Here is a 25,802-nt window from a genome sequence, read left to right on the forward strand (position 1 = left end):
TGGCTGGCCAGCCAGCTCACGTCACACCTCATCCACGATTTGCCTCTTCAGGACCCCCGAAGGGCAGGGACGGGTAGCTTCTTTTTTAAGAACAGTGAGAGAGAGGCATGGACATATATACGCTACCAAACGTAAGGTAGATAGCTAGTGGGAAGCAGCCGCATGGCACAGGGAGATCAGCTCAGTGCTTTGTGACCGCCTGGAGGGGTGGGATAGGGAGGGTGGGAGGGAGGGAGACGCAAGAGGGAAGAGATATGGGGACATATGTATATGTATAACTGATTCACTTTGTTACAAAGCAGAAACTAATAAAAAAAAAGAATAAAAAAAACATGCATTTGTAAAATGCTCTATTACCTAAAAACAGCTTCCCTTCACTTCTCACCTGCCCCACCCTCCTGTAGGGGACACAGGGCAGGTTTCCCTTTCTTAATAAGTGAGGCTGAGAGAGTGTGAGTGACTGGTCCACGGTCACAAAATGAGCTACTCTCAGAGAACAGGGCTCCAGGGCTCTGAGGTCCAGTCACCAGTCCTCCTGCTATGCCCACTGCCTTCCCAGTGATTCCTGCTCAGTCGTATCCTTCTAGTGCGGCCAAGAGCTTTGTGAATCGAGACAGGCTTAGCCTACATAGGGAGTCTCCTTGGTTCTTCACCACCCAGAAATTTGACCAGCACGCCTCCTAGGTCTTTTCACCATCCTGACAAAAGTGCTAGGCAGGACAGGCCCAGGGAGAGAGCCTGACGCCACCTGCCATCTCTCCGGCCACACTGAGAGTCACTCTCTGTTCCTCTGCTAAGGCACCAGGATGAGTGTCTTGCTGAAATTAAGCACCTCCTTTAAATCAAAAAGAAAAACAGTAGGTGAAGCTGGCTTGGAAAGATTTTTTCGTAATGCAGGTTTGATCCAGTCCATGGCTATGTTCTTATGTGCTTTTCATTCCTAGAGCAGCCTGTCCAGGAAGCTAGTGCTACCCACACACTCGAAAGAAAATCCAGAATTGCGTCCAAAAGTGTTGACACCGTGGGTCGGTCACCACCTACTCTCGGCCTCACCCGAGAGTTGTATTTCTTACCCAGTAACTGGTTACCAAGCCCTCGCTGCGTGCCAGCACTCACTGGGCTGGGTGCCCGATCCACGCAGGCCAACCCCTGCCTCTGTGGTGCTTCCGCTTTAGCAGGACTCGTGAGTACATGTCCACCGCTTAAAGCGTTGTAACTGCTTATGCTGAAATACAAACCAGATTAGTTACTGAGCCGTGGGCAGCCCATAAATGCTTACAGAGTGAGCGACCAGCTCCCTTGGTTACAGGGTGAAGTCAGCATGATACTGGAGATCCGGAAGGTACAGCAGACTCAGGGAGGAATCTAAGTTCTTTTGTACCAGTAACTGGGTATGAGTTCAAGTCCTGGAACAGACAGACCAGCAAATAGGCCTCTGTTTTGTCAAACGGGAATGACAGCCAGACCCGGGAGGGTGGTTGTGAGGACTCAGTGTGCTTAATGAGTATCTGGGCACCAAATGAAGCGCTACTGCAGCGCTCGTCCTGCTTCCCCGCCCCCGTGCAGCCTGTCTCTCCACCCTCACTTCCTCTGCCCCGTGCACACCACGCCCCAGCTGCACTGAGTGGCCAGCCTGTGCCCTTTGCCCACTCCCCCCCAGTAAACCCCGGACCTTCCTCAGGGTCAGTTACCTCACCCGCCTCTGAGGAGCCTCTCCTGACTCCCCAGTCTCTCTGCTCTCCCCTTGCCTCTGGGCTAGCGCCCCCTACCCCTCGCTCTTCTCTCACGGGACGAGATTTGGTTTTCCGCTAGACGGAGAGCTCCTGGAGGCCAGAAACCACGTCTGCAGCCCCAGCACCTACCAGTGCTCCGCACACATCAGTGGTGCTGGGTGACAGGGGCGGACTGCCAGAGAGAAAAGGCCTAGGCGCAGCGGGACTTCTACGTGATTCTGCGACGTGCGGGGGGGTGTGTGTGACGCGGACAGAAGTGACCCCTGCCAGCAGACCTTTCTCGGTTTGGGAATAATACTCCGAGGTCCCCCATACACCCTGGTCCAACGCTTCACCCCCTCGAGGAAGCTCCACTTCACATCTACATTAGCAGTAACGGAAACACTGCCCTTGTCACGCCGCCGCCCACGTTCAGGTGACGAAATGCCAGCATTGAGACCCAGCGGCTGTCTCTAGGAGGTCCCTCTGCTTAGCGTACTGACCTGTTAACAGGAAGCTGCTGTCCTTCTGCTTCTAGAAACCACAGCCACTAGACTGAGGAGGAGACCACACAAGAGCAAGGACCTCCAAGCTGATGGTAGCAGTTCTGATGTAAACGCCACCAAATAAAGACTGGCTTATTAATTTTAAATGATTTCACAGCATTTAAGGAAAAAACATGAGGCTGACACAAAGATTTCAGAACTCATTAGAGACAGTCTTGAAATCACTGATATATTTAAATTGAACGCTGCTCGTCTGACAGCTTTTCGTTCAGACGCGCTATTGTGCGTCTGTCACTATGGTTAAGGTTGGTTGAGCACTTCCATTAAAACCTTCACCTTCATGAGCTTATAATTTCACAATAAAGATTTGCTCCAGGCTTGACTTTTGAATACAAAAGATTTCTGCTTGAAATATCTATTCCAAAGTACAAAATAAACCTGTCTGGACTGAAAACTCAGATACAAAGATTACTTTCGGTGTCTTGCATTCAAACAAGTTAGAATAAGCTAGAAATTTAGGATCAGAAGTTTCCTTTCTAAACCATAAAGGTTAGAAATAGAGAAAGGCTGGTAAAGTCAGCTTAGGAATAAGGGGGGACTAGTAAACTTAAAACCAGTTTATTCCAGAAACCTCAAGGTCATCCTAAACTAACTCTCTCCCAAACTCCTCTCATCCAGTTTGTCAGCAGATACGGCCAATCCAACCTTCAAATACTTCTCAAATTCCTCAGGCTAACTGGTCTTCTGGCCTCCCTGCCATGAGGTTATCTTAAAGCAAGCAAACAAACCCAGGCCAACCTGATCACTCTGCTGCCCAGGGCTCCCTGTGACATGCAGGGCAGAAACCCGAAAGCCTGCTGAAGGCCCTCGTGCCCCCTCCCACCCTCCCTCCTTCATGCACCCTCCATCCCAGCTCCTGGGAACGGGCTTTTCTGTTTCATCCTCCTGCCTTTCACATCCAGTGCTGGAACTTTCCTTTTTGACATCACAGAAGTGTGCTCAAATCCAGCTTCTGGTTAATTATATTAACAGAATGCTACGTTTTAAAACTACATTTTACTCCCTGATAGCTCAGCTGTGAGACAGGGTGGGAGGTAATTGTGGCAACTTGAGGCTCAGAGAGTTTGAGGCACTTGGGCAGGTGTCATAAAATACAACTACTGAGGCCACAGCCATTTTCACCCCACAATGGCCTGAGCCACAGAAGCTATAGGAATCCCAGGGAGAGGCAGGGACTCAACTTCTGGGAGTTGGTCCCTGCTGCAAACCCCGAAATGACCTCCCTCAAATCCAGCGGCTGCGGCCTCTGCTTGGCCTCAGCTGTGTCCCCTCCTCGGAATGTGTCCTGCCGCCCCCCAACTCCACACCTTTGCTGACAGTAGTTCCCTCCACCAGACAATTTTGCCTTTCGAGCCCCAACTCAGGGACCACCTGACTGCCCCCCAGGAGTGCAGACGGCAGTCACTGCCTCAGTTTCCCATTTTCGCTCTTCAACGTCTCCTGCCAATTGTTTTCCTCCCATCTCTACTATAAATTTCTACAAGGCAAGGACTCAGATTACTTCTCTATCTCTTTAGAGCACCTACCACTGACCTGGAGGAGAAGCCAGCATTCAGCACAACACCATTATTATTAGAAGATATTTTAAATAGGTAGTTATTTGACTTAAAATTTTTAACGAATACTATTATAATTTGTTCCTGATGAGGCTGAATGTAAATAAAAATAAACACAGTATCCATATGTTTTCAATTACTAATAATTAGAACTCACTTTTTCTTGTACGCCAAAGGAATAAAATTGATTTGTGAAATGAAAACATTACCCAAATTGTAACACATGACAAAGCTCAAGGACTAAAGAACACAGGTGGGCCTAAAAGTAACAGCTCCCCAAAAATATAATTCAAGCTTCAACTGTCAATAACGGTAGGGCATTTTGCTACAGTCATATGTGAGGTGGAGATACTGAGTGATTTCCAGGAGGAAACAGCTGGGGAGAGGGTCAGAAGGAATGCATACAGCCTCGGGTAGCCACACAACAACACGCCGAGGAGAAGCAGTGCACTGCAGCAATGTAAGCAGTGGCCGTCAGGCCCGGCACAGGCAGGAAGCCCTGGCTGGAGCAGAATCAGCAGAGGGAACGTGGCAGTGGAGGAGTTCTGGTGGGAAGTGAAGAAAAACGGCCCAGAGCACGTCTGCAGAAGACTCTGAACCTGAGCATAAGAGCCCGGTCGTGAACACCGGGTAGGAATGAAGGCACAACAGAAGCCGACAGTGCTGTGAGGTACATTTCACGTCACCTCATCTTTTGGAAAATATAGACAGTATTTTATTTATTTTTATTTTTATTTATTTTTTTGTGGTATGCGGGCCTCTCACTGCTGTGGCCTCTCCCGTTGTGGAGCACAGGCTTCAGACGCGCAGGCTCAGCGGCCATGGCTCACGGGCCCAGCCGCTCCAGGGCATGTGGGATCTTCCCGGACCGGGGCACGAACCTGCATCCCCTGCATCAGCAGGCGGACTCGCAACCACTGCACCACCAGGGAAGCCCAACAGTATTTTATTTTTTACAGAGAAAAATACAGTAGCCCAAGAGAGTATAAACCAGTTTTATGGACAGCTACTAGATTAAGTCTGCTAAAAGCAGAGGATCTGATAAATCCTCCCCTCACGGTAAGTTTCACATCTGGGAAGACAGAGGAAGAAAGGCCAGGGCCACCGAGCTTTGGGCAGAGTGATGCTCTGTTAGACTTGCGACAGCCCTCGCTTACATGGCTCCTCTGATGTCCCATCAGGTCTAGGGACATCAGAGGACCTTTGTACAAACTGGAAGAAGCTGCCTGCCTGTAAGGATAAAGCTTTGAGGGGACACAGCTTAGGGAGCGGAGGACGGGTTGGACTTCGGCCATTCACCTCCCACGAGGCCCTGGCCACGCGAGACTCACTTGGAGGGCCGGCAGGCAACCGGCTCCCCACTGAACAAGCTCTGCCCGAGCTCTGTGTGCCAGGCACTATGCCGGCAACAGTGCCACGGTGGCGCCTGGAGAGCAGGGTCACTCCAGAGGAGGACACAGATAATGTCAATACACAAATTTTAAAAAAGCATGCTAACTGTGATGGTGAATTTCATCTGTCAACTTGGCTGGGCCACATGCCCAAATATCTGGTGAAACATTATTCTGGATGTGTCTGTGAAGCTGTTCCTGGATGAGCTTAACATTTAAATTGGTGGACTCTGAGTAAAGCAGATTGCCCTCCCTAATTCATTTCCTCCTCATCTAGTCAACTGAAGGCCTGAACAGAACAAAAGCCTGACCTCCCCCAAGCAAGAAGGAAGTCTGCAGCGGAAGGCCTTTGGACTTGAACTAAAACATCAGCTCTTTCCTGGGTCTCCAGCCTGCTGGCCTGGCCTGTAAATTTTGGATTTGCCAGCCTCCATAATCACGTGAGCCAATTCCTTAAAATAAATCTCCTTCTATACACATAGACACATCTGTTGGTTCTGTTTCTCAGAACAGTCCTGACTAACACACTAACGTAGTGGATAAGGCAGATCTACTTCAGGGTAAGGGAAAGCCTCACTCAAACTGCAACATTTTAGCTGAAACCAGAAGCCTGAGAAGGAGGCAGCGTGCACAGAACTGGGGGAAGCCCCTGCAGAAAGGGAGCAGATGGGGCCAGAGAGGCTGGGCAAGACCGGCGAACTGATCACAGCCGGGGGGAGCGGCTGCAGTGACGGGGAGGAAGGGTACCCAAGGATTCACCTCGAGTGGGAGGAGGGGCCATCTCAGCAGCCCTGCCCTTTGAGTTTTTCCAAGTGTAACGGTAAACCAGCAGCATGATATAATTTATGTTACAAAAAGATCTCTCTAGTTCTGCACACAGACCCAGACAGGAGGGTTAAGACTGGAGAGACCCTCTGGAAGGCAGGACAGTGGCCTGGACAGGGTGTCCATCATCACTGGAAGGAAAATGAATTCCAAAGTAAGAGAAACGACAGTAAGAAAGCCACTGGCCATTTGAAACAAGTCAGAATTCCTCCAGACCAAAAATGAAACAAACAAACAAAAATAACGGACTTGAATATTGAAAAAAACTTGTACATGTGACCATAGTCATTGCTGGTGATCTCCTACAAACCACAAAAAATTAGAAAGCTATCTGAACGCAGAAAACAGGCAAACATCCCCATAGAACAGAAGGGAATTAAGCTAGGGAACCCAGAAGAGAAGTCTGCTCCTGACCCCCTGCAGGTTCCAGAAGAGCCACAAAACAGATGATTGAGTGACAGGTGGCCTGAGTTCTGGGACTCTCAGGGGGGCAGGGAGGATTGCAGCCTGGAGAGAGCACAGGCTCTGGGGTCTGAGCCAAACCTGAGACCCAGCCTGGCTACTACCCACCCGTGAGGCCCGGCAGGTCTGCTCTTCAGAAGGAAAGAGGAATCACACCTCTCACTGGGTGTTGACAGGAGGAAACGAACTAAGGCACAGTGTCTGACCAGTTTTATTCAATGCTATTTGCTGCTGTTTCGGCTACTGGCTGGTGGCTTTATTCACCCAACAAACCGCGATTGAGCCCTTGCTATGTGTTAGGCACCTTCCAGCTGAGGATAAAACACAGTCCCTGCCCGCAGTGTGCGGACATTCTGGTTGGGAAGACGGTCAAATGAATGAAGAAATACACATATGCTGTCAGATACTAATGTGCTTTGAGGAAAAAATAGGCCAAAGGCGAGGTCAGAGAGCAGCGGGGGCCCGTCTCTGAGATCACCTTCTCCAACCACCACTGCTCCCATTTAAAAATGACAAAAACCAAAAGAAGTCCTCCTCAACTTCTCAGCTGAAAGGACTCTTCCTTCTCTTTCAATCTATGCCCTCAAATATCACTTTTTACTGAATTAATTTTACAGGCCCAGCAAGCAAGCTTCTGACTAACTTTGTAAACCGTCGATTCTAAGCAGGTGCACCTTGCAGAGAGGTGTTTGCTGAACGAATGCCTCAGCCGGGGGTGGGGGTGGGAGACGGGGAGGGAAGGAGTCGTGGCGTAAGACGAAATCTACTCTTTTGCTCTCAAGTCAGGAAACGACTCAGACGAACGTTCCAGGGAGGCATGTTTTGCCTCCATACAAGGACTGGTCCTCTAAGTAGTCCTCACGCTGGGAGGGGCTGCCTTGTCAGATCGGGCCCTGAGCAGGGACCGTGCTCTAGCAGAGGCCAGAGGACGGCCCTGGAAAGGGTGTGGCCGACCCGCTGAGTCTGCAGGGCTGGCACCTGTATGCTGAGCCCCGCAGAGATGCCTCTTCTTCACTCCCACACAGCCTGGCTGGCGGGCACCCATGTCTCCTTTCTACAGATAACGGAACTCAGACTCCAACTTAACCTGACCAGATTTACCTAGTGGGTGACGAGCTCAGACTCGGAGGAACTATTCTTTCTTGAACAGGACACCGACTCCTCCGAAAACTGGCAAGCTGGGTGCAGAATGGATGGCTAGGCAGAGTCGGAAGAAGCTGCTATTAATAAGACTATTTAAAAATTATTATATCGCATGGGCAACTTTTTAGATAATCTGCCCAGCAGAAGCACGCTGCTAAAATGAGTTTCCATAACGGTAAAAGATGTGATCCACCTGATCTAACCCACCAGGGCTAGAATGAAGCACTGAATACACAAATCAGAGCGCCTCTGCAAATGCAGGAAGCACACAGCCCGATGAATACCAACAGTAAAGCCCCACCTACGCTCGGGCTCTCAATTCCAAGGAAGTCAGGAGGAGTGGACTGCGGTTGTGTCTAACCCACAGCACCTTATGGAATAAGGGCAGCAGAACACAGGCGCCTTTGTTCCCTGTCTGTGAACGCTCACTAACCTACCGATTCTGTTAAAGCGATCGTCCTCACCATCTCACTCCATGCAGGTCTACACATTCCCTCAAGTTCACTGGAGGGTGAGCTCAATCCATTCTTCCGCTTGGTACTAAAATGCAGAGGGGATGGACAGTCCCAGCCGTGCCTCCACATCCAGCTGCCGAGAGGTCCCGGCCCAACCCGAGTAAAAAGGATGAATTAATAATATAATCCCTGATGTTATGGAGGTTCCTCTACTGCCTCTAATTCCTTTTCATGCTTCTACTGTAAATGCTTTTCTCCCTGAGAGAAGGTGAGAAGGATATGCAGAGTGGCCATGGGATGGCTGCAGCCTAAGCCAGAATTTCTTAGGTCATAAGCAATTATGAAAGCAGTACAACTCTGCAGGGAAGGAACAGAATTTGCGTGTCAACGTCACCCAGCGTGAGTGGTTGCCAACGTGTCTGCTTACTCAGGAGAGTGTTCTCGTAAGGGCGCTTGTCAGAGGTCTCAAAAAATAGAAGCAGGCTCTTGTCTTATCACACACACTCAAAACAACACAAAACAAAAATAAAACTAAAATTCCTATCCCAGAGAACAGGGAATGTAGTCACCAGATACAGACCTTAGGGGGCTGGGGAAAAAAAAAGCAGGTTTCAAGAAAAAACAATTTTGAAGCTTTTGTTTTTAAACTTGTATTTTCGAAAAAGTTCTACTGATCAGACTTGTGGGAAAGACCCAGGACTGGTAAAGCGGGGGCTAGAAGGGGAGAGAAGGAATTGTAAAGAGGATGGGTCTGTGGAGACGAGGGAAGCGGGAAAAACAGCCTCTAGGGTCGGGAGGATCTGGGCTTCAATCCTGACTCGCCACTCAGCCCATTTCCTCACCTGTAAAACGGGGTGATGCCCCCAAAGACTTGGGCCCTAGGACTGGAAGTTTCTGCTGAATCTAGTTTGGTTAATTCTGCCTCGGATTCTCATGGGAAGGCAGTAGTTCCTGGAATAAAAGGCAAGAAAGCTCTCACAGTGCTGGACACATAGCCGGCATTGCCATGAATGATTACCCTTGTAATGGCTTTGCTGGACTTCCGTTCCCAACTCTGATCGGCAAAGTTGGAAGCTTTTCTCAAGGGGCCCAGGTGACAAGCCGAGTAAGGGGAGGAAGGCTGTCGTTCACAGGAGGACAGCCAGACAGAAGGGCTAGCGGGCCAGCCAAGGGCAGGAGACAGGAGCGCCCTAGCAACCACAGCAGCCCGGAGATCTGGGAATCTTACCTGGAAAACTCCTACAGGAGGACACAGAGCGTGGGCTGCCCGGCCTCCTCACTTGTCCAGACACCACAAAACGGTGACCTTTCTTAATAACTGCCAAGAGGGAATATGCGCCACCGACTGGACGCAGGTATGGCTTCCCCCATTTAGAACCAGGAATACAGAGAAAAAGCATTTCGTTTCCTGAGTCCCTCAAAGGCTGCTGAAACAAAAACTGGAAAAAACAAAGAACACTAGATTCCCAGCAGATGAAGTCTATATCTATTTGAATTGCTATAATATTATACAAAACAAGCAAACAGTTAAAACCACAAATTAGATGTTTTTAAATGTCATATCTGCAGCCTGTATTTATAAAAATGGTGAAAATTAGATACACGTTTAGAATGAATAATCTACAAAGTCAGAAAGCTTAAATAAGGACATGATAAGGACAACACTCACACACATTGAACACAAATTAGTAAAACGCACAAGGTCAGCTCTCGGGAAGAAGCAAGGACACGGGTCAGTGCGTCTCAGCAAGACAGCCAGAGGCTCTACAAGGATCACAAAGTTGCTGGAAACTCTCCAGAGAACACACAAGCCTGAGGTGATTTTCCTAAGTTCCAGTGTTTCCAATTTTTTATAACATTAAAAGTCAAGTTGGTAAGGATAAAAAAAAGAAAGAAAGAGAGAGAGAGAGAGAGACAGGACCACCAGCTTCATCCCAGCGTGGGGGAAAGGCAGCAGCCTACGGCTTCCTCTGCGTGTGACCCTCTCCCACCTCTGCATAGAGTGAGACTGAGGCTGGACGGGGGTCCCTCCAGGAGCTGGAAGGAACCCCAGCAGGTGCCCTGTGCAGGCCCAGGGGATGGCACAGCTTTCTGCAAAATAAGAGCCCAAGAGAGATTTTTTTTTTTTTTTTTTTTTTTTTTTTTTTTTTGTGGTACGCGGGCCTCTCACTGCTGTGGCCTCTCCCGTTGCGGAGCACAGGCTCCGGACATGCAGGCTCAGCGGCCATGGCTCACGGGCCCAGCCACTCCGCGGCATGTGGGATCTTCCCGGACCGGGGTACGAACCCGTGTCCCCTGCATCGGCAGGCGGACTCTCAACCACTGCGCCACCAGGGAAGTCCCCCAAGAGAGATTTTGAACAAGACTGCTCTGCCTTTAAAACTAGACCACTTCTGGGGCTTCCCTGGTGGCACAGTGGTTAGGAATCTGCCTATCAATTCAGGGGACACAGGTTCGAACCCTGGTCCGGGAAGAGCCCAAGTGCCGTGGAACTACTAAGCCCGTGTGCCACAACTCCTGAGCCTGCACTCTAGAGCCCACGAGCCACAACTTCTGAGCCCGTGCACCACAACTACTGGAGCCCGCGCGCCTAGAGCCCGTGCTCCGCAACAAGAGAAGCCCCTGCAATGAGAAGGCCACACACCACAACGAAGAGTAGCCCCCGCTCGCCGCAACTAGAGAAAGCCCACGTGCAGCAACGAAGACCCGACGCAGCCAAAATTAAAATAAATAAAAATAAATAAATTTATTTTTAAAAAAACCACTAGACCACTTCTTTGCCCCAAAAGTAAGACCAGAGAGAGCCGTAGAGAAAGACTGTGACCTGCCGAGCCCGGTCTGGGAGGGCTCGGGTCCGGCCGGCCTGCTCTGACCTGGGCCTGGGAGCCCCACATCTCCCACTGCACCTCTGCAAAGGGAGGATGGACACTGCCTCCCTCACAGGGTGACTGTCAGGACTAAAGCCCTGAGGAGAGAGCCCTGGGAGGGTCACACCGATGGGGCAGCTCTGTCCCCACGAAGCATCTTCTGTTAGTGACCACGGGTCCATACAACAAGCTCAGGAGCCACTCCCACCTCCCGGTCCGGCCAGTGCTCCAGGGCACCCAGCACAGAACACGACTCACAGGATGGGAAGAGGCCCCTCGGACTTCGGGCACAGCTTGGAATCAGAGGGCTTCATTCTCTCCCCATCACATCCTGCATCTCCAGCCAGTGTCCTCACCACAGAACCCACGTTTACCTCAATACCCCCAGCCACTGAAGAGCCTTCTCTCATGCCCACCCTCGCCTCTGACTCACCTCCTCGGTGTCCCATACCCCCAACCCTGCGTCAGGAGTCGTGACATTGTCAGGAATTTGGCTGAGAACAAGAGCGTCACATACGGAACACACGTGCCTCCGGAAGGGAACTTACGTGGGAACGAGGGCAGGAGCAGGGTATCCAGGAGGTGGTGCCCACAGCCAGGCTCTCAACTTTGTACTACGTTTACAACTTTTTCCTAAGTCGAAAAAATTATTTCAAAATACAAAGTGCAAAAACACCTCTCTGTATCCCCAGGGACATCAGTCCCGGTCCCCAGGTGCGGTGCCTCATGCTTGAGATCCTCAATAAACAGTAGCTGAGTGAACAATCAGGAGGATACAGAGGGCTAAAAACAAAAAGAAAGGGTGGTGAATCCAAGGTCAGGAGGAGAAGGTGGGTTGGTTTATCTGGAAGGAAGACCCTGACACAGGTTTCTAGGCGGAGGGGAAGGGCCAACGGAGGGAGAAGCCAGCTACGGAGAGCCCCGCCAAGCTCCCCACGGCCTCAGGGATGATGTGGAGTAAACCTGCACATAAACCGGGGGTGCCCGCCACCACCTCAGCCGCCAGCGGAAGTCAAGTTCCATGAACGCATGTGCACATCCTCCCTTGCGGGGCTCTTGGGTACGCGCACCCACACGTGTCTAGGACAGCATTTGATGCCCACGTACATTGCCTGCATGTGTCAAGACGCTGGATCTTTAAAGTATGCTGAGGCCCAGGGGCTTTACTCAAATCTGATGTTCATTCCTGTAGGCCTCATGCATGATCAGATTTTCTCTATGAGCTTCAGGAAAACAGAGGTAAATCTATCTCCAACAAAAATTCACATCTGTGCTCTTCTCCTGTGGCTCCGTCAGGGACAAGGAGAACAGCGAGAAATGGGACAGCAACTGACGTTCAGCCACAACTGCCACGGGATGCCGAGAACCAAAAGTGGCACCTTCCTTGGCCTCTGGGCAGGCCCTGTTCGCAGCACGCTGTGATTCTGGCTGCGCGGGTCTCCTGCCACCACGGGCCTGGCCAGGTGGGAGAAGCTGCCTGTCCGGGAGGACGGCCAACTTAACACAGCCTCCCCCCGTCCTGCAGCATCAGGCAGGAAAGGCGGAAGCCTTGAAGTAAAATTCACAGCACTTAACACACACAGGCGTTTCTCCATCAGCCCTTCCCCTGTACCTCTCAGATTCGATCAGCGCAGAAAGAGGAGATCCAAGTAAGGTGGGATAAATCACTTAAACGAAGAGATCAGTGGGAAAATAGTAATTTTATAGATATGCCTCTACGCTGTTCAACTGTGTACACTTGAATTTACTTAAAAGAGCATCACATTCAAGTTCAACAGCACAGGAAAATGTGCTCATCCCAAGAGGGCTCTTAACCTTGGGACAGCTGGTGCTCCACACCGCAGTGCCCAGCCCACTACATGGGATTATCAACTAGACAAACAGCTCACTCACAGGATCTGCTCATTTCTTTCTCATTGACACGGGTGAGAAATATTTGGACTATCATTCATCTACGTTAAGTCAAGGTATGACTTTCTTCATTTTCTCACAATCACACCACTTCAAAGTTGGGTTTAAGCCAAATCCTACTTTTTTTCCCACTGATTTCTATCACAAAACTAGTCATATATTTCCATGCAAAAGTCCCAACTTGGAGCTGAACTTTGGAACGTCCTGGTCTGACAGGGGTACTTCTATAGGTTAAAGCTCTGCAGCCGTTTTCAAGGCCAAGTTCTGCCTCTACTATTAACCCGCTCTTCTTCCCTCGCGTCCCCCTTCACAAACTGACAGGAAGAGATTCTACCACCACTCAGGTTCTCAATCCCCACGAGCCTTTTCCAGCATTTGGCTGAGCCACAATATCTAAATTCAGCTTCCTGAGTTTGGGTGCTGACATTTCTCAACCATGAAGCTGCAGTAGAATGTTTCACCAGCAGGTGTGAGATCTTAACTGCAGGTACGCACAAAAAACTCCGAGTTTGAGGCTTCTGGTTACATACTATCATCTGTTAGATACCTAAAGGACACACTGTATACTGCACATCTCAAGAAGAATACAATGCAGATACAATGTAAAAACCTTAAAGAACCGTGAAGCCCAAGCGCTACTTTACAGAAGAGGACGAGCGGAGGCCTGGAAAGACTTTTAAACCAACTCTGTGAAGCAAACTAGAGACAGAAAGTAACCTGAACTACCAAGCGGCCGCACTCAAAAGCCTTTGACCGAGAAAATATGCTGGGAGGAAATTATTTTCCTAGTTCTTAGGCAACAACAAGCAGAGAGAGAGAGAGAGAAAGAGAGAGAGAGAGAGAGAGAGAGAGAGAGAGAGAGAGAGAGAGAGAGAGAGGTTTCTCTAAACATTCAGAATTCAATGCAGAGAAATTTACCTAGAGGCATTTATAATTCCTAGAAGTTACTATTAGCGCCAGTTTTCTTTTAGAATAAACATCCTAAAGGCTGAAGCAAGATGACTATGAACAAGTCTCTGTGCTCCTCTCCCAGGGACTTGGGATCGCCACCACACGGGGACCAGCCGTGCTTGCGTCACACTGCTGGTGCCCCCGGGAGACAGTGGCCAGGCCAGGGCTGGCAGACCTTCAGGCCAGCGGCCAACTCAGGAGAAAAAGAATGAGTTTCAGCTCAGACCAGAGTTTGGTCTGCATCCCCAGAAAAAAGACTTTAAATTGGAAGTCATAACAAAAAACTGCAAATCAGGTTCTGGAATTTGAGCCCCCAAATGGTATGCCAGGGTTTGTGATTATAGCACACATACACATGTCTCTGGGAAGAGGGCTCCCAAGATGCTGAAAAAAGGTTAACAGCTACAATGCAAAAAAAAAGAAAGAAAAAAGAAAAAATCAAGCTGAGGGCAGGTCGCTGTACTGAAAATGTTAAACGTGACCTGCTATAATCCTACTCACCCTCCCCTGAGGGATAACGCATTGCTGAAGTGATCTGTCTACTAAAAGGGAGAAAAAGCCCAACATCCAAGCCTGGAAAAGCGTAAGAGTTTGGTACTGAAGTGAGAAAACATGATACATAAAGTAACAGCAGCACCGTGTTAACATTCATGTTTATTCTCAATTGTTTTTGAAGACTTCTATAAGCAGTGGGCACGTCCTGAAACTAGAAAAACAGCTAGGCTCAAAATATTATTTTTAAAAAGATAACTCTTGCTTAAATCTGTTTTTCTTTGTCATGAATTCGTATGCAAAAACCTTCTCCTCCATAACCTAGACCTCCTGGTTGTCTCAGCAGTACGTCTCATTCTGGGCTGCCTTGAGGTCCTATTCCAACAGGCACAGAAATCAAATCATTGACTAAGAAATTTTCTGCCAAAGCTCATTCTGATGTATTTTCAATTTGCAATCATCTCTTCTGCTGCCTATTTTTACTAACGTTAAGTGACTGTCACATTTTCTTGTACTGAAAAAGAACCACCCTTAGACTGGCCACATTGTGGGGCTCACGGCATTTACTCCACATAAAGCCATGCTTCTCCCGCTGGAATGTGGGTTCCAGGGATGCACAGCGGCAGGCAGGGTCATGGGAGAAACTGGGCTGTTTTCCTGCAGTGCCAGTCTGACCTGATAGTAAGTCATTTCACACGATTGTTAAACCACAGCAAACAAACACTTGCACGAATTTTTAATATTTAAAAACATGAGATAAAAAACCAATGATAGTAACAACAAAAGCATGAGATATCAAAGCAATCTGAGTTTGTGAAGAGTCACTTGGGTCTAGGCCCTAGTCTTGCAGGAATACTCTTCATTATCCGTGGCCAATAGGAGTTTTTAGTAGGAAAGTTAAGAAATACTACCATAAGGTACTGCAGGGACAGGGGAGATGCAACTTAAAACAATAAACACAAAACAACCAAACGGCATGGCCTGAAGGATCAAAACACAAAACAGTAACAGAAATGGAGCATTTCTATGACAAGTACTGCTGTACTGAGGGCCTCAGGTAGATCAACTCATTTCGTCCACTCTGCAACCCTGGGAGCCAGGTGCTGTATTATCTCATTTTGCAGAAAAGGAAACAGAAGCACAGAGACCTGGCAAAAATGATGCTGTGGGGGGCTTCCCTGGTGGCGCAGTGGTTGAGGATCTGCCTGCCAATGCAGGGGACACAGGTACGAGCCCTGGTCTGGGAAGATCCCACATGCCGCAGAGCAACTGGGCCCGTGAGCCACAACTACGGAGCCTGCGCTCCGCAACAAGACAGGCAGCAACAGTGAGAGGCCCGCGCACCGGGATGAAGAGTGGCCCCCCTCGCCACAACTAGAGAAAGCCCTCGCACAGAAACGAAGACCCAACACAGTCAAAAATAATTAATTAATTTTAAAAAATAAGGTATGATTTAAAAAAAAAAAAAATGATGCTGTGGGGATTTGAACCCTGGCAGGCCAGCTCCAGAGCCCACCCTCTCCACTACCATGCCGCCCTGGCTCGGGTGGCTTCAACCGTGACCTCCTTGGTGTTTCCTCATGCCACAGGCACTGCAGCCCGGCGCTGTGCTGGGGGCTGTGATGAACAGCCCAACTTGGGCTGACAGCAGTTACACTGAGAAATGGGTCTCCCACCTAACAGAGCAGGAGACAAACACAGGGGGGTAGGGTAAAGCAACAAGTGCCAAGCTATATTTAACTTAATAATAAATACATGTATTAGGATTTCAACTCAGGTTTGTTTTGACTACAAAGCTCAGGCTCTTTCTGTGCAGCCTCTCTGTCTCTTGGGCAGATTATCCCACTGCTGCTTCGACCCTTCCTGAAACCACCCTCAGTCAGGGCTGCCCCGTTTGGGGCACAAGGTCCTTCCCCTCCCATCGGTTAAATGCCCCCTTCCCGACTGAACGCTCACCAGCTTATGTGGAGAAATGACGACAGTCCACCACAGAAAGTTCATTTTCAAAACGCAATTTCAAGGATCTCGACTCAACTCCTTGGTCCAAGTCTGTGTTTGTAAAGAGTAATCTGCATTTTACACTTAGATTTTTTTCAATCTTTGTTCCCCTGTACTTATATCCTTAACAAGTCAAACATCTCCAAACCTAGTCTTCTATTTGTAAGTGTTTAAAAAGAAGTGATGTTTGTTAAATGACAGCAAGCGGAAAAGCACTTTAAAAGATATTCTCCTAGCTACTACAGCAGGCAGCTAAAGCCGGGGGGGTCTGGAACGGGCCCATGAAGACTTTCTGACATATGGGGACAGTGACCAGCAACCAGTGTCAGTCAGGCCCATTGATGGTGACTTTTGGAATCACACAGGTGTTTGAGGTGCTCTGTCCGCTCTATATAAATACAAAGCAGGGTTCCTCGGCCTCAGCACTATTGACATGTTGGGCTGGACAGTTCCTTGTTTGGGGGCTGCCCTGCACATCATGAGGAGTTCAGCAGCAACCCCAGCCTGGATGCCAGTGGCATCCCCCCTCCCCAAACCTAACAATCAAAACTGTCTCCAACTGTTACCAAATGCTCTCTCAAGGGCAAATACCCTCTCAACCGCCCAGCTGAGATGCACTGATGTAACACAGGAGAAGCTATTACGTGGTCACAGACACACCTTGCTTTCTCTTCGGTTTGATGCTTTTGACAGTCAAGAAAAGTACAGTTTGACTGCATCTTTAAATCATTTTTAAAATTTATGAGTCTGCATAATTTTTTTTCTTTTTACCTTTTGATCCCCTCCACCCATTTTTAAAATCACGACCATTATTTTCAAATACTCAAGATTGGCTTAATTATGCAAAAAAGCCAACATTTGATTGTCTGATAATTCCACATTTGGATATACCTTGTTTCACATGTATTAATCAAAGTTTTCAATAAAAAGGAAGAATAGGGCTTCCCTGGTGGTGCAGTGGCTGAGAATCCGCCTGCCGATGCAGGGGACACAGGTTCGTGCCCCGGTCCGGGAAGATCCCACATGCTGCGGACCAGCTAGGCCCGTGAGCTATGGCCACTGAGCCTGCGCGTCTGGAGCCTGTGCTCCGCAACGGGAGAGGCCACAGCAGTGAGAGGCCCGCCTACCACAAAAAATAAATAAATAAATAAAAGGAAGAACAAAGAAATAAAGGAATACTAAAAAGGAATAATGGATAGATTCATTAATGCTTTAAGACTGTGGTTGTTTTTTTAAAAAGGATATTTGGATTCATTATAAGTTATCCAAATTGTTCTTGTTAGTCATGTGAGAATTTTATTACTCTTAGAAAAACTTCTGAATTAAAGTTTATTTTTAAAATGTTCTCTAGTTCCTGAGATGTTCACAATAGTACTATTTACTACACAGACTGTGGTATAATTCAATCACCTAAACATCATCTAAAGGGGTTTATTTCAGAGGGTTATTAAGAGACCTGGCATGAGACGGTTCCATCAAAATGAACAGAGTATTTTAGTGGCTCACGGTCATTTAAAATCTCATTGAACCTTGAAGCAAAACTGCACTACTTTGTTAATACTGAAATAAACAGACCGATGAGTGTAATGAAAATCCAAAGACCACGCCAAGCCAGCTGTCAGGAGACTCGGCATTGTTCCAGAACCCTCGACTTGACCACAGAGGCAGTTCCTCTCAGGGTAGGCCACCAGCCTTCGCCATGTCACAGCCCCGATTTTAGAAACACATTTGTGAAAAGAGCTGGTTTCCAGTTTGTTGCCTAACAATAGGAAATGACAAAGGCTTAGACCTGCTAGGGTCAGCTTCACTTTTACTAGTCATTGAAGAAACACAATTAAGAACTAGGAATAGGGCTTCCTTGGTGGCGCAGTGGTTGAGAGTCCGCCTGCCGATGCAGGGGACACAGGTTCGTGCCCCGGTCCGGGAAGATCCCACATGCCGCGGAGCGACTGGGCCCGTGAGCCGTGGCCGCTGAGCCTGTGCGTCCGGAGCCTGTGCTCCGCAATGGGAGAGGCCACAACAGTGAGAGGCCCACGTACCACAAAAAAAAAAAAAAAAAAGAGAGAACTAGGAATAAAAGCACAACCCCTTCAGGTCACGAAGAGCCACGTCACGCTTTAGACTGCAGGATTGTAGGTGCAAACTAACCGAATAATCAGAGTTTTGGCCTGGCTCCATCAACATTTTTCAAATCAAGCACACTCAAAATAAATGCTATATACATATTATATGATAATTCTTAAAGGCTTCCTGAAGTTTAAAGTTTAGAAAAGCAGCGATTTCTACTTGAAGACAAGAGTCATAGTTTTCTATGTATCTTAAGTATTTCATACAGGGGAGGATATACTTTTGAGTGTAGCATTCTTGTGCAGTAAGCATGCTGTAAGGTTAAATGATGAACACAAAAACATTATTTCCTGTAGCAATGAAAACATAGCAGAGACAGACCAGCTAAGGAACAACCAAATCAAGCCTAATCCAGGTTATCGAATTTGGACCCAAAGAAAAGGGAAAGGGAGCAGCTCACTTTCCCACTTGCCACCTATTAGGTACAGCAGCCCAGGAGCTGTACCAGGGCATATGAGAAAGGGGCGAGTCAGGAGGCAGAGACACTCGCCCTTTCTTAGCTCCCAAGGGAACCCTGACACTGGCCCTCAGCTGTCCGAATGCTGTTCAACTGGAAAGGAAAGAGAACGCTGGCTGAACCGCCAAAACACAGCAAGGAGCAATCAGGTATAATTCAAATGTTCATGACCTTATAGAGATTTCCATGTGACACGTCTACGTAGAACTAATTAAAATTAATATAATACACAGTACACTTTGCAAAACGTAAAGAAATCAATTGTCAATATTTTACTACTAATATACGTATGAAGAACCCACAAATGGACTTTCATTTTCTTGGAAAATTTAGACATGGGGCATATCTTTTTGTACTAGATAGACTGTAGAGCTTCTAAAAGTCCGTGGTTGTCTTTCGTTTTCAGAAAATGTAATGACTTTCACAACTTAGGAGCAACCGCTGCTTGTTTTAACACTGGGCACTGAGGAAGTCAGATGTATTCCAACCACATTTCTGTAAAAACAGAAACAATGCACTCGATGCCTTTTACCTTAAAAAGCAAAATGTTTAGGTGGAACATTTAAGCAATCAATTTCCCTCCTTCCCTACCCTGTGACACATCCTTTACACAGCTCCCAGCTGCTCACCTGGATGACCTTGTAGAAGTAGGCGTACTGCCGCGCTGTGTTCTTATACTGGCTGAAGACGTCGTGTATGGCCTGTGTGGACTGAAGGTAACGGACCTCTTCCTCTTCGAAGTAGAGAGGGGTGTCGTATTCGCTGGGGAGGGTCTGAATGTAGGGCTGCCAGAAAGAGTTAGGGTCGGCTCGCTCACACAGCAGGTGAAAGGCCAGTGTGATGTTTCCCATGGCTTGAAGAATTCGGTCTTGAGAATACAAGGGCCCTGAATTAACCCAGAAGGCAACAGCATCAGTTCCACACGCTGCTTTAAAAAGTGTTCATTCGAAATATACATGAAAGTGACAGGAATATCCTGACAGTCATGTAACAGTTAAGGTAAGGGGCCCTCTTCTTTTGACATTCTCCTACTATGTCAGATTACAAGTGTGGAACACACTTCGTGTGGATTTGGGGAAATATTTCACTAGTTGGGAAAACGACCATATATAGTCCCTAGCGCCACAAAATGAAATTTTATATATTTTTATCATTTTTGCTGTGCCTTGAACAAACAGAAATTATTCTCACCCAGCACTGAATTTTTAGCAGATTCAACAGTCATTAGTAATTTTCGTGGAACCCATAAAAATAATTCTTCTGCCTAGGAGGAAAAAAATAATAGTAGAATCACCAAGACATGTTACAATCGTCAATCCAGCTACATCTATGGTCAGAAATCCAATCACAATGAAATACAGCTTAAGGTTGCCTATAAGCATTTTATTTCTAATTATCAAATACACTTTTAAATGTAAACATTTATGTTACAGTTAAAGGAGTAGAAGCATCGTTTCGAATCCTGTTTCCAAAGAAAAACTATATACACTGGGGAAAAAAAAATCAAAAAAGCAATTCGAAGCAAATATAACAATCTGGGAATAGAGCACAAGGGTGTTTATTTATTCTTTGCTGTACTTAAGTTCTAAAAACAAAACAAAAAAAGTTCTACCTCCAACAAAAACCCTAACCTGCCAGTGTGAATTGCTATTGAGTTTCTGAAGCTAGAGTAACATTCCTTCCTCCACATGCTTGACCTTAAAGCACACGGATACCAGCAAAAGCACGAGCCGGTAAGACATACTTTGGTTACTAATTTTTTCCCAAGGCATTATCTCACTACTTTGGCAACATGAGATGCTTCTTTTCAGGAAGTCCTGTACGTGTGTCTATACTGCCTGAAGCATGCACATCAACACAGTACCTTGAGCGTGGTGATGGTGTCACGGGTATATGCATATGTCCCAGCTCATCAAAACATATACGTTAAATATGTGTGATTTTGTATATCAATTATGCCTCGATAAAGCTTAAAAAAACATGCACATAGTGAAGACGGACCACCGCTAAGATATTCCGGGCAGCATCCATACTAATGATGCTTCTCATCAGAGATGAGAAGAACGTGTGACAGCTGGTTTACTCTTGCCTTTTACCAAGGTCTACTATCTGTTTTTATGTGTGTCTCGTCCCTGACTATATCAGCCTCATGAAGAAAGAGATCCTGGTGTTTTTGGAAGCATGGTATAATAACAAGCAAGGTACTATTCACACACTAGATATTTAACAGGTATCTAATAAACCAGTGTATGGCTTATCAAGGTATCATTGAAAAGTAAGCTACGACTTGACCAGAGAATGCTGCTGCAAGTTTGAAGGGACCCAGATAAATAACATCCATTTCCTCCACCCAAGTTCTGAACCAACTGAGAGAGACACAAGAATACAACAGATGGTGACACAAAATATCACCTACGGAATCCCAGAATTAGACAGACTCCCCACCTAGTTACAGGCAGGACTGGAGCCCCGACAGGACTCCCCACGTGTGGCCTGCCCTGTGAAACTCCCAGGGTGGAGAGAGCAGGGGAGAGAACACATATGGCAACCAGCTCCCACGGAGAAAAAGGCCAAGCCCAGATCCTTCTTCCAGAACCGTCAGATCGTCACACCTCCTCTCTAGGAGCGGCATGAGTGAGGGCCAGAGAGAGGCCTAGAGCCCCGCCGGGGGCTGCTGCTCCCTTCATCTGGAGGGAAGGACCGAGAGTGGAGAGGAGCATCTGTCCCTCAGCACGTGGGTATTTCTCTTCTTCTTTCCCCTCCCCTCTGCTGCTGCCGTCTCCGGAAGTGGTACGTCCAGCCACTCAGTTACCCACTCGAGAAAACCGGTCCGCATCTCGACACGGCCCATCCTCCACCCCACCCCACATCCAGTCCATCACAGGGCCCTGTGTGCTCTCCCTCCAAACCACCCAAGCCCACATCCTCCTCTTCACTCAAATCTCAGAAGCCCGTGAGGCATGTTCTCTGGTCTCCTAACAGAGGTTCAGAGATGTGACCTGACTTGCCCCACTCACTGGCTGATAGCACAGTTCCAAGGAGGACGACCTGGGAGGGGCTGTCTAGAGCCCTGGGCTGAGGCCCCTCAGGACCACGGGGCCAGCCGGGAGACTGCGGGGCAGGGAGAGGGAGCGGGGCTGCACGATGCCGACACGTCCACAGCGTGCTCTCAGGGCAGCCCGAGACGCCTGTCTCCAGGTACTGGGCCCTCCATGCCACACCACCCAGACGCTCACCTACAAACTCACCTTGATATCTCTTGTTGCTCTCAAACCGAAGCCTTCTTCTTTGAAGTTCACCATTTCAAAACCCTCAACAGAGGCTCCATTTTCAGAGGCCCATTTCATTAGATCAGGAAAGTAATCTTCTCTTTTTCCATCAAAAGTAACAGACAGACCTGTATCAATCCGTGTTTTAGAAAACAAGAGCTCCTTTTAGAACATGTATCAGTCATGCTGCTCTCAGAAAACAAAAAACAGGCCACTGGAACGAACTACCTAGAAACAGTAATAGGACTCCGATCTTGAAAAAAAAAAAAAAATCAAAACTGACCACCAGACGTCACAGTACATATACCTTAACTAGCGACAGGAAAGGTGAGTCAAAATCCTGAACGCTCTGCTGGTTACAGAGCAATAGCTGCTGGTCCCAGGTGATATGAATATTGGCGGTCAGGTTCTGGTAGGTGCAATAACAGGGATGGGGAAAGCCTTCATGACCACTGCAGGTTTCTAGAGCAACCTGCCATTTCTCAGGTGCACACTTTCTTTAACAAAACTCCCACGAAAACAAAAATCAGTAGCTCACATACACGCACAAGGAGACGTCTGTAAGGAGGAGCCCTAGACCCTGATTCCAAGAGCACAAAACTGGAGCGCTCTGAATTTCGTCCAGCAACTTAAATGAGCAGCATCTATATGTATCACTGTAAGTGAAACACAAAACTTAACACTGTTTTTCTGAAAGTCCAGTGGTATGATGCCATTTACGTGAATTGTTAAAACACCAATTACTACCATCTATTTGTATGGGGTTATACATGAAGCAGAAACACATTCACTGTAAAGACAACCCCCCCCAGGGGGAGGGGAGGGGAGAGAGTGGGATGGAAGTGTGGGGCTTCAGCTGTGCCTGAAATGCCTAATTTCTTCAAAACAAATATAAGAACCAATCAAAGCACGGAGGGAGGGGAAGAGATCGGACAAGTAGGTGAGAAGGAAGGAAAGAAGAACTTGGACAGACAAGACTCTGGCATGTATCCAATCGAGATAGTAGCTGCTTAGGTGTTATTTTTGGCACTTTTCAGCACGTTTGAAATATCAAAAAAGATGAAAAGCCATGCATAGGAAAAATCATTATTTTTTTGAGGAATAAAGGGAGAGGAACAGGAACTTCGACCACATGAGGTGCTGGGCACAGAACCCAGCCCAGGGCCTGTGGCCATGTCCCCAAGATACAATTCATGGTTAACTAGATCTGTGAAGCAGGACTGCCTGGCCTGGGGCCGTGCCAGGCTAGGTCTGCAAAGGTACCTGCTAAATGGAGAAAACAGATTTTGTTAGGGATACTCTAAAACAGAATTAACTCTTCCCTTACTGAGAACTAGTGAATGCTCTAACTTCAGTGCCAGTTATAGTAAACGGTCTCTTCTCAGCACAGAAACTCAGGATATAAAAAAACTTTTCAGCAACCAATTTGGTGAGCCAGGATTAGCACAATCTACCATTTAATGCAAATTAACACATTATAAAAGAACCCGTCCCCATTGAGGGTTTGAGACTATCTAACCTAAAGACTGCATGTTTGCAGATGTGCACGGGAGAACGGTAAAACTACTCCCTAAGAGGGCAAATACAAAACAAACTGTCTTTCTGAACGCAGGCTCCTTATTATGTTTTCTCCTTCTACCTTCCGTGTGGCCTGCATACAAATCTACTTTTTGTGCTTTACAGCACAAAAACAATAGGTATATTGAATACGCTTTTCCGAATTGACACTTGGCCCCATTGCCAGCCTGACTGAGAATCATTAAGATGCCTACTGAATACACCCTGGAAAAACACAGCTTGAGAAATATAACTACATCTCTTATTAAATCAAGACATATTTGAGTTCATTGTAAATCTTGACAAGACATTAACCAATCCGTATATATTTGTGTGTTGACCACACAACACCATGCACTGACCTCAAACCCTAAAGGAAACACAGGATGCAAAAACGAATTTAAATAAGTATTTCATAAGATAAAAATAAATGAAAGTTATACCATCTTAGTCCCCAGATAGAAAAACTGTCCCCACTGAAGCTCAACATTTTTACCCCTTCCAAAGCAGCAACGGCACCTCAAAAATGGGGAAAATCCTGATGGATTCCCAATGCAGTTTCCCTCCCAATATCTAGGAACCCTTCTACAACCACCATCCAGACAGGCACGGAGGCCTGAGGGTTGATGCCGAGACCTTCATTCTCAAAGCCTCTCTGCTTATGCCAGGTTTCCACAGGATGTTATTAAAATGTGATGATCATCTGAGGAAATTTACCTTTTTGTTTCTTTCGTATTTTCTCAACTAGAGACCGGATCTGCACATACTCTTCCCATTCTTTTCCTGGGCCAGGGGCAGGACTACTGCATTCTGTAACACAAAAACCATGGCACCCAAACATTTCTTTCAGCTTAACCTGTTAGTCTTCAGAAGAAAAAGGATCTGGGTTTTGTTGTTGCTGTTGGTTTATTTTTAAAGGACAAAAGATATATAACCGTGATGACAGAGGTGAGAAGTATAAACCAGGTATACTTTTTTTTTAATTAATTAATTTATTTATTTATATTTATTTTTTGGCTGCGTTGGGTCTTCGTTGCTGCGCGCGGGCTTTCTCTAGTCGCGGTGAGCGGGGGCTACTCTTCGTCGCTGCGCGCGGGCTTCTCATTGCGGTGGCTTCTCCTGTTGCGGAGCACGGGCTCTAGGCACGCAGGCTTCAGTAGTTGAAGCATGCAGGCTCAGTAGTTGTGGCTCACGGGCTTAGCTGCTCCGCGGCATGTGGGATCTTCCCGGACCAGGGCTCGGACCTGTGTCCCCTGCATCGGCAGGCGGATTCTTCACGACTGTGCCACCAGGGAAGCCCATAAACCAGGTGTACTTTTTAAAGCACGTAAACCCTCTGAAACCACCCAAGCCACATATTACACTGTGACCACAGGACACAGGTGTGAGCACCTAACTTGCATCTACCTCATTCTTGCTGCTCTGATCAATTTTCCTCAGAATACTCATAACAGGAGAATCTAAAAAGCTAAGCTAAAATGCAAAACATTTCCCTGAAAACTCTTGTGGATGGTGAAAAGAAGGTATATTAAGAGTCAACATTTTTTTCTAGTTAAACTCCATAACAATGGCTCCCTAAGGGAACCAGTTAAATTGGACATAAGGACAATTAGTCAACAAACATTTCACATCCTTGTGTAAGGCTCTATAATAAGCACTCTGGGGGCGTTACAAAAAGAGATGGCACAGTTGCCGCTAAAAAAGAAGCAAAGATTCTGTCGGGCCAAAACCGAAAGACCTACCGCCAAGACTGGAGCCATGGCGGTGGAAGGCTGCACCCTGGGCACCCGGCCTGTCAGCAGCCCTGACCTTTTAAGACAGTAAGTATCAGTTTAAAGAGAGAGACCCCGACCACATTCCTGATAAACCTCCTGGCCCCCTTTGTTCCCCAAAGAGAAGACTAGATGTGGTAAATAATCAACAGGGGTTGGGGGGGTAGGAACTGGGAGACGGGGACTGACACATACACACCACTGATACCATGTATCAAATAGACCACTAATGAGAACCTGCTGTATAGCTCAGGGAACTCTACTCAATGCTCTGTGGCGACCTAAATGGGA

At 47.5% G+C, this 25,802-nt stretch overlaps 1 protein-coding gene across 3 annotated transcripts in view; it reads right to left on the bottom strand.

Moving 5' to 3' along the window:
* The window catches only part of SETD3 (SET domain containing 3, actin N3(tau)-histidine methyltransferase), a 71,917-nt gene that overhangs the window by 32,076 nt on the left and 14,039 nt on the right, over window positions 1–25,802 (bottom strand). For all 3 annotated transcript variants that reach the window (XM_081228158.1, XM_081228159.1, XM_081228157.1), the window contains exons 3-6: window positions 24,457–24,549; window positions 22,162–22,310; window positions 20,105–20,177; window positions 19,543–19,799 (exon numbers count right to left, since the gene is read on the bottom strand). In XM_081228158.1, the coding sequence (XP_081084284.1) occupies window positions 19,543–19,799; window positions 20,105–20,177; window positions 22,162–22,310; window positions 24,457–24,549 (572 nt within the window). The remainder of the gene's footprint in view (window positions 1–19,542; window positions 19,800–20,104; window positions 20,178–22,161; window positions 22,311–24,456; window positions 24,550–25,802) is intronic.

The sequence above is a fragment of the Mesoplodon bidens genome (assembly GCF_964165515.1).
Source record: "Mesoplodon bidens genome assembly, chromosome: 3".
NCBI classification, from domain to species: domain Eukaryota; kingdom Metazoa; phylum Chordata; class Mammalia; order Artiodactyla; family Ziphiidae; genus Mesoplodon; species Mesoplodon bidens.